This window comes from Cryptomeria japonica, chromosome 9, assembly GCF_030272615.1.
Source record: "Cryptomeria japonica chromosome 9, Sugi_1.0, whole genome shotgun sequence".
Lineage (NCBI taxonomy): Eukaryota > Viridiplantae > Streptophyta > Pinopsida > Cupressales > Cupressaceae > Cryptomeria > Cryptomeria japonica.
Window position 1 is genome coordinate 561,876,028 of NC_081413.1, and position 8,896 is coordinate 561,884,923.

Below are 8,896 nucleotides of genomic sequence, written 5' to 3' on the forward strand. Positions count from 1 at the left end.
TAACTTGGAATTATAAAAATATAGAATTTTACACATCCACCTTCTACAAAACTTATGTAATGAATTTCTATCATCAATAATTTTGGTTACAAACTATTATCTATAATTAAAATGACAAAGGAACATAATTTACCAGTTTGATAATTGGTCATGGATTATTACATATAAGATTGGAAGATAAAATTTAGTACACAATTTTCCCAAAATCTTTAAAAGTTTATTCTCTTAGATTCCCCACAACATCCCATTTTACTTGCCATAGATCAATGTAGAGCCCATTTTACTTGCCATACATCAATGCACTAATCGATTCTTTGATAACAAGATGCCAAAGGATGTAATATTTTATAATTTGATTACGAAATATTCATCTACCCACTTCAAGTTTAAATTTAAATATTGCTCATCACCATTATGGCTCGATGCTAGAATGAGGGATTATCAAATACTAGCATATTTATATTTTGAAAATCTATGTAAAATACATTAAAATATCATTTTGGAGAAGACTTACCCTAGCTGAGTTAATTGAGGAAATTCATTGATCTCCTTGGAGGATATTAAAATATGTTTCCATTCCTCTACAGTTTAAAAAATATCATAATATGTAATCAATATTTTAATATAATTGATATGATTTAAAACAAAGATTATCATACCTTCACTTTTTAACATAATTTTTTTTTCTTTGTATATTTAAGTTTGGTATAATTATCATTACTTATATAATTAAAAAATATGACAAATTTCATTAAATCAACATCATTTTTATATATTTTTAATTATCTAAATAAAAATACAATTATATACTAAGTTTTTCAATTAATCTCCTTTTTTTATAGAGATGTTCTCTAATGTTACCCTCATTCTAATTACATATGGAACTCTTATAATTCTCTCTATTTCAATGAAAAGCTCATCCTCAATATTTTTTATCCAGCTATGTTAAAATCATCTCTCCTTCTACAAGTTACATCCATCCTAAATCAAATTATTTTTCACAATATATAATATTTATACACTCCCTTGCGAAAAGAATTTGGTGTTTGGTATAAGAAATCATTGAAGACAAATTCTAAAAATCAAGCACGTTTCAATGTTACTTGGCTTACTACTATTGAAGCCTTCACTTAATGTATTGTATCCTTGTCCTTTTCTATCTCTGTAAACAACTTTTGTATTTCAAGAGTAACACCAATGCCACACTTTGAAAGAAAGAAGTGTCTTGACACAATATATTAAATATATGACGAATTGGAGTAGAAATACATGAAAAAGTGATTATTGGGATCAAATATAGAATTATCCATAATCTAGGAGTAATGCAGATGATAGCACAATAATTTTACATAATTTGTTGTGTTAGAGTGGAAGTTTCATGTGGTTGGTTGTTCAAAATCATTGTCTTATTTGGGAAAATTTGTGCAAAAGGGGCTTCCATGGTCCCTCTATGTGTGTCCTATGCTACAATAGTGAGGAATGTGTTTCTCATCTCTTCTTTCAGTCCTCCTTCTCAAGGGTGATTTGACACCTTTGGCCAAGACTTTGGAACTAGGCTTACTAGCATTCTTCTTCTCTTATTGAACTCTAGGTCTGCATGGGCAAGCCTCCTGTTAAGACTTCTTTTCTCCAAGTTGTATGGACTATTGAACCTTCATTCATTATTTGGCATATTTGGCTTGAAAGGAATCACCACATTTTTCAGGATGCTAGGATGACAGTTCAAGATTTGTGGTGGAGAATTATCCATTCTCTTCATGAGAGAGTCTTGGATAAGTGTGACTTTGATGGGTATGTGGATCTTAGGGACGTTGATATAGGTAATCGATTTAATTTTTTTCTTCAAGGCAATGTTCCTTCTCCTAGGGGAAACATGTGAGATAGATCATGAGATGCAGATGTCATCATCCTCTATGAAAGATTAATAGGGAGGGTCATTGGTCCCCCCTGAGGGAGATTTAAAACTTAACACTGATGGTTCTTCTTGAGGGAATCTTGGCCATGATGGTATTGGTGGGGTTGGCTCTGATAGTTTTGGAGATATTCAATTTATTTTCTCTCTTTGTTAGGGTCTTCATATCGATAATTTAATGGAATCTCTTGCCATTTTATATGTGGTGGAGTGTAGCTATGTTCTTGGTTGGAAGCAGATTATTTGTGAATCTGATTCTCATGTGGTGGTGACTTTACTGAATGAGAATCATTTAGATGAGGTTAGCTATCATTTGGCCATGGTGATTAGGCAGATTCTTTGGTTGTGTAGGTCCTTGGAAACTGCTAGTTTTTGCCACATTCTCAGGGAATGGAATGTCGTTGTTGTTTACGTAGCCAAAAGGGCTTCTGATCATAGGCAAGGATGGATTATTGTGGACAAGGGGCAATTATCCCAGGATATATCTCAATTGCTCGACCTCTTAATGGATACCGACAAAGTTGTGTAATTATTTCTTTGTTAGGCTTGTGACCCTTTCTTCTTTGTATCTCTTTCTTTGATCTAATAAATTTTTACCCCTTTTAGTTAAAAAAAAAATATACCACAAAGACAATATTGCAATAAAAACAATAGCCAGAATTATTTAAAGCATTATCACCTTTTAGTAAAAACATTATCACTATTAAAAAAAAACAGAGAATATATAAGCGATATGGAAAAATTAAAGCTATTTTTAAGAAGAGTTACATATGTCAAGTTGGTATCTATCATGAAAATTTTGAAATACATAGTAAAAAATAATAGGCTATTACATCAAACAAAAAAATTGCAACAACAAATAGAGAATTCATTTTACACACAAATAAACATTTTTTATTAATTCAAAATAACAATTACGTCATGTCTTATATAGAGGTCTTTATCATTCATAACAAATTTTAGACTTGACAACAAGAGATCTCTTTATAGAGATCACCAAACTTATCATATATGAAAAATATATTAAAAAAATTAAAGACTAATTTAGAATCTCTTCTTAAGAAAATCCAACTGTATTAGCATCACTTATTTTGGCCCTAGTTGCATGCATAACATCACTATCCAACATACTCCTCCTTGATGTTAAGCTAACTGACAAATTGAATCTTTGCAACTCAGGTTGTGTTATTAACATCACTATCATACCTGGTCTTATAGAAGTAGTCATTTAATCATCTCTCTCCCTCATTAGAAATCACAAGGTTTTCCCTTCCTTTTTCTAATATAGAGAAAACTCATTACACTTCAATGTGATAATTACAACAAGTAGTTTTCAACCATTTGGTTCTAACATGAAATCCTTGATTTAGCACAACTTTGATCAACACATGAACGTTTAGGTTTATAAAGCCTTTTGAACATAGTTGCCAATTTCGAGTTACATACAATCTCTCACATATTATCTATTCCACTCTTCATTCCAACATGAATTTTCATAATGATTTATCAACCCATAAATTGCACAAAGATGAAGATTCCAAGACTTCTATATTTTATATCCTTCACTATGTTAATGAGAATATTGCATACACTAAATTAATTTACATAAACTCAAACAATTGCATAGTGAAAATAGTCCTATACTACTAAAAACTATCTTCAACTCATAGTGGAAATAGTCCTATCCTACTAAAAACTATTCATCAAGGCCCGCTTATCCATACCAATCATCAATGAGATTCTCTAAGTAGATTTTCGATTAACTTCATTAATATCACTTGAAATAATTCGCTCTCATTAAAGTATGTTGCTAGTGATATGTAGGTTTTTATTGTGTATGTTCTTCACTAGTGCCATACACCTATCATAGTCATCATTAGTCATTGATTTAATTTCATTTTCTACTCTCCAACATTTGATATCTTTAAGAGGATTTCCTCATAAAAGGATAAATTTAAAACATTAAGATTGATCCCTTCCAAAATACACCAAATATGCAGCCTTTGTTATCTCATTACAGGCATAAATAAAAAATAAAAAATAAAGTTCAATAGTAGATCTATGAAAGAATGGCCAGATAAATAGGGATGGGGAGAAGAATAAGAAGAATTGATGTAGGAAATCAAGAAAGTGAAAGAGATAAGAAACATTTACAAGGAGGAAGAGTAAACGATTTATCTTACTTATCAGTCCTACTTGGAAAGTCCTTGAGGCTTCGTTGTTGGCTGACACGTATATATTCCAAGTGAGATAAGAGGCTCAAATTCTGTCCCTGACACGAATAAATGGCCTTATAACTATTCTTGTAAATAAAAAATATATTATTAATAGAAAAAATTAAAATAAATATTTTGAGAAGGATATTTTTCAACATATTATATATATATTTATATTAATATATGTATTAACATATGCATATTTTATTATTTTATTTTTATGATCTTTATCTTTATTTTTTAATAAAAAGAGTAAATGAATATACATACCTTAGTTATAAGACTGTGAAAAACAAATATAATTTGTAAAAAAAGTTTACAATGTCACAAGAGAGGATGAAGTAAAATTGATTAATTATAGGTTGTTCTTTTCCATTATTATTATTATTATGACTATAGATTTGCAACATTGATGATGATTATCAACATCAATATGTAGCGAATAAAATATAATGTGAGTTGTTCATATGTCAATTTGTTTCAACCTTATAGTTGTGGGTGCGATTTGTTTTGATTAGATAAAAGATGGACACGCAGCAAAAAGAACTTTAGTTCTCAGATTACTGATATTTTTAAGCAGCATTGAGGTACCACAGAATCATTTCCACATAACAAACTTCAGAAAAATCTTTACATTTAATAAACTTTGATCATATTAGATACAATGAAAGAATATATTATTTTATAATTTAGTTAAATCCCAACACATTTTGAAATAAAACAATAAAAAGAATCTGATAACAGATATTTAATTTCAGTCATTAAAAAAATGAAATTCAAATAACATAACCATCCCATTTTCCATACCTATGAAAGTACAACAGTGTTGGCCATTCAAAAAGATAGCTCATAATGTTTCTTGACAAGGAAAACTTAGTAAGTCTTTGAAGATATTGCAGGAAATGGTTTTCAATGTCTGTATCGACTACACAATGGGCAGTGTTCTTTCCACTCCATTGACCATCCTCTTGTGGCAATGGATACTCTTGATTTTGAGAACTCTTTTTTCAAATTTTGCAATTTTTTTCGCATGATTGTAGGGCAACGTTCCCATAGAAAGACCCTTGTAACATTCACTGGACTACTTCTAAGAAGAAGACCCAGAAAAGTCACTGTCTGTACACCATTGTCTGGTCCAATATGGGCATCCACCATTTCCAATTTTGGCAATGTCAACTCTGGTACTGGAATCTCATCTGATATCATCTCCTGCATCAAATGTAATGTGGGTTCACTCTTATAAACAAGAATTTGAAAGAAAGCAAAAGATAATGTGGGTTCACTCATATAGATACACAAAAATTTGAAAGAAGGCAAAAGATAATGTTACTGATAGAAGCCAAGCACCATTCTCTATAGTGCATTGAAATTTAGCCTGAATGTACAAAATACTAACCTGGAAACATTGGCCATGGATTATCAACTCTTCAAGCTCAGGAAACCCATTAAGAACAGTAATGCTAGGAAGCTCTAAATTAACGGCCTTGCCTCTACTATAATTTTGAAGACTAATTACTGTTACAGATTCTTTGCTTGAAATTCCTTGTAGTAATCTAATCCCTTGGTATTTCCCACAATCCATGAGATTGACTTCTGTCAACAGAGGGCAATCCATCTGCAATGATATTTCAGGGCTCAGATTTCCTAGACTCAAGTACATGAGAGTGGGAGCATCTATATACAAGTTCTTCAACCCCATACAACTGCGAATTTCCAAATTCTCAAGATTTGGGCAGACGCCTATGAATTCTTCTAAAGTGGTATCGTCCACACTCAGGTTCTTGATAAAATTGAATGTTTTCAGGAACTCGAAAATCCCAAAATCAGTTGGTACCTTGGGAAGATTGATATATTGCAATGTTAGGGAAGTGAGATTTTCACAGCTAAAAACAGAGTCCCCAAGATCCACCATGGAAGAATTGTCAATCCTCTTACCAGTCTTGGGATCTCTATAGGAGATGTTTAGCTCTATGCTTCTCACCTGTTTTTCAGCTGCAAGGCGAATCCAATTGTTCAAATCGGCAGTCTTGGGGTCGTCCAAGGCGATTTTAAGGAGAAAAGAGTGAAGAACATCATGGTGAAACAGAGCATTGCAAATTATGGTGCATATCTCGTCATCTTTTTGTTTCTCAAAATCTTGCCAACGAAAAACGAGAATGGGCATCTCCTTCCATAGGAATCGCCATCTCTTGGAGAGCAGGGAACAACGTACAACATCTCTGTAAGAAATTTTTGACAGAATACGACTTGAAAGAGAATTATCTAATAATGCAGAAAGCCTGTCTGTCTCGGAATCCATCTCTTATTTTCTTCTGCAAATCTACGGAATGTGGAGCAACAAAACACAGATCTATAATATCAAGATTCAATCCATGGACGTTTTATGTTGGTTTTTAACCGTTGGGTGTGTCCAAGAACGTTTGTAATGGGAAACATGATATTTATAATAATATGATAAAATTCTAAGAATGAGTTAGGGAAGAGCACAGTAGTTGACCATGAAGAGTTTTGAAGGTGGTTGTTATTTTTTTTAATAATAATACAACTAAAAATTTATTATTTGAAACATAGAATATTATTTTTTGTTTGTTTATATATTAATAATTACAATAGATTGAACCAATAGTTGTGACTTTAAAGTTGTTATTGCTATAAAATGTACCATTAGTTGTTAAAAGCAACCAATCAAGTGATGCCACATCAGCTGCACAAGTATAGGGGCCTTTTTGCACGACTATTGGTCTCACCTTTTTTTTGGACTGTTTTGGACACCTTAGCAAAAAAGCATGTTGATGTGGCACCATACTTGATGATGTGGCCCTGAAACTTTAGTTATAAGCAGGGGACACAACTACCCCACTAGCTTAGTAATATTTAATGTCACTTGTCAATTATTTCAGATTGATTCCCACCAAAAACTGTAAAAAACTAAATTTACTTACCACTAGAGTGCTTAAATTTAAGAGCTTAAAATTAAAATATTCCTAAATTTATTTACAATTCAGCAGCTCTAGCTCTATTTTTAAGGAAGATCTCCTCCATGGACCCAACCTAAGGGCAGGTCCCCATAATTTTGCTGCTTATAAAATAAGCAGTTATCTTAAATTGCATTATTAAAAGAAATATTTAATTCTAATTGGTCACATAAATTGTGGAGAAAAAATTGGAAACAAATCAAAGGAGGGAAACTGTTTTGGAGAGCCACATGTCAATCTTCTCAAATAAGCAGTTGCCGCTTTCCAGCCCCTCCTTTTTTTCAAAGCTTATTTTTAAGTTTTAAGCAGCTGCTGCTCCACTTAAATAGGAAAAGATTCCAACTTATCTTTTCTTCTTAATTAAAAATTTGCATGGGAACACTATTTCAAGTAGAAATTGCACTTAAGCAACCCCATGGGGACATGGGGTAAGTCTTCTCCTCAAAATAAAATAGTTTGTAAATCATAATTTATTGGTGGTTTAAATTCTTTTTTTTTCAATGTCTTTTTCTTTTCTTTTCTACCAAAATTTTGTTATCTCCTTTCATTCAATATCATTCACACAAATTTACTTATATTCTACATTACACATTGGGGATAAATATAGGAAAGAATAAATTTAATTACATGAATGCATAAATATATTAATTATATAGTTATGGGAGCTTTTTGAAAATCGTTATTAAGAAGATTGTGATGAAAGTGGTAATCGAAAAAAATAAGTTTTAAATAAAGTTCAAAGTGGGTAATGCTTTGAAGGAGCAAAGACATGTAAAGGGTGAAGGCTACAATGGAGACTTTTAAGAGGATTTTGGTGAGAGTTTAAGGTGGAAGGAACAATCCATTTGTTGAAGAGGAAGAGGAAAAAATAATCAACATGTGGATGGAGGATTAACAAAGTTCTACTTCTATGGCTTGTAAGGTGGCATCTTCAAGGATTAGATTATGTGATAAGGAAGGCTTCATGGTTGTTACATCTATGGGGAAAGATATTGGAGGAGTTGGATCCCCCAAATCAAGTCTATTTTTTCTCCTCCCCTTGCCTTGCAAAATAAGTAGTTGCAATCGCTAAGAATCATGAGTAGAGTTTGGAGGTGAACCCTTCTTACCCTTCTAGAAAATGATATTTCCACTATTCCCTCTTATATGCATTTTTTCCAAGGTTGAGGTGGATGATTTTGGTGTTTATAGTGCATTTTATCAAATAAGGAACGTGGTGTCAAGTGTCGATGGTTATGATGATCACTGATAGTGCCAAAGTAAGAGGAATATGACAAATCTTAGGCATAACCAAATGTGAATGTTGTTAGTTCTAGTATTCAGTAGTCTTTGTGAAAATTATATCATGCTTGCATAATTTGATGGATGTTTCCCTCCAAGCAAATGGCTCTTCCCCGACCTTGAAAATAATAGCTTCAAATAGGTCTTGGGCTGCTAATCTAGGCTAGGTTATGAGTCTCTTTTAATTTATTTTTTATGAATATTATTATTTTCATTATTCAATATTAATTATTTAATTAAAATGAATGTCAAATTTAATTTAAAAGAGGGTTCTAGGAAAATCTAAATTTGATTTTATTAACAACACAAAACATCTAAAAGTTAGAATGCATAAGTGTAGAACCACAAAACTTGAGTAGATTTATTAAAATTTGTTTAGCAAACTAAACTTCTAAGCCATAATATAACCAAAAAATACACGATTTTGGTGCTTATAGTTTGACCTCACCTAAGACTAGTGCTTGCACAATCAATCATTTAGATTAATATAACAAAGAATCTTGAGATCCATA

General features: G+C 31.8%; 1 protein-coding gene across 1 annotated transcript; it reads right to left on the reverse strand.

Annotated features, from left to right (window-relative positions):
- Nucleotides 1-4,903: 4,903 nt before the first annotated feature.
- Nucleotides 4,904-8,552, reverse strand: LOC131070877 (F-box/LRR-repeat protein At3g26922). Its single transcript, XM_058006539.2, has 2 exons — nt 5,525-8,552; nt 4,904-5,337 (listed from the first exon to the last, which is right to left on the reverse strand). The coding sequence occupies exons 1-2, from the start codon at nt 6,425-6,427 to the stop codon at nt 5,038-5,040; spliced, it is 1,203 nt and encodes a 400-aa protein (XP_057862522.2). The 5' UTR covers nt 6,428-8,552; the 3' UTR covers nt 4,904-5,037.
- Nucleotides 8,553-8,896: the final 344 nt, after the last annotated feature.

What these genes read in the sequence shown, in the direction of transcription:
- LOC131070877 (XM_058006539.2), bottom strand. Translation starts at nt 6,427, where the DNA reads ATGGATTCCGAGACAGACAGGCTTTCTGCATTATTAGATAATTCTCTT. An exon ending in TCCATGGCCAATGTTTCCAG is followed by an intron (nt 5,338 to 5,524) that starts GTTAGTATTTTG and finishes CATTTGATGCAG; the next exon opens with GAGATGATATCAGATGAGAT.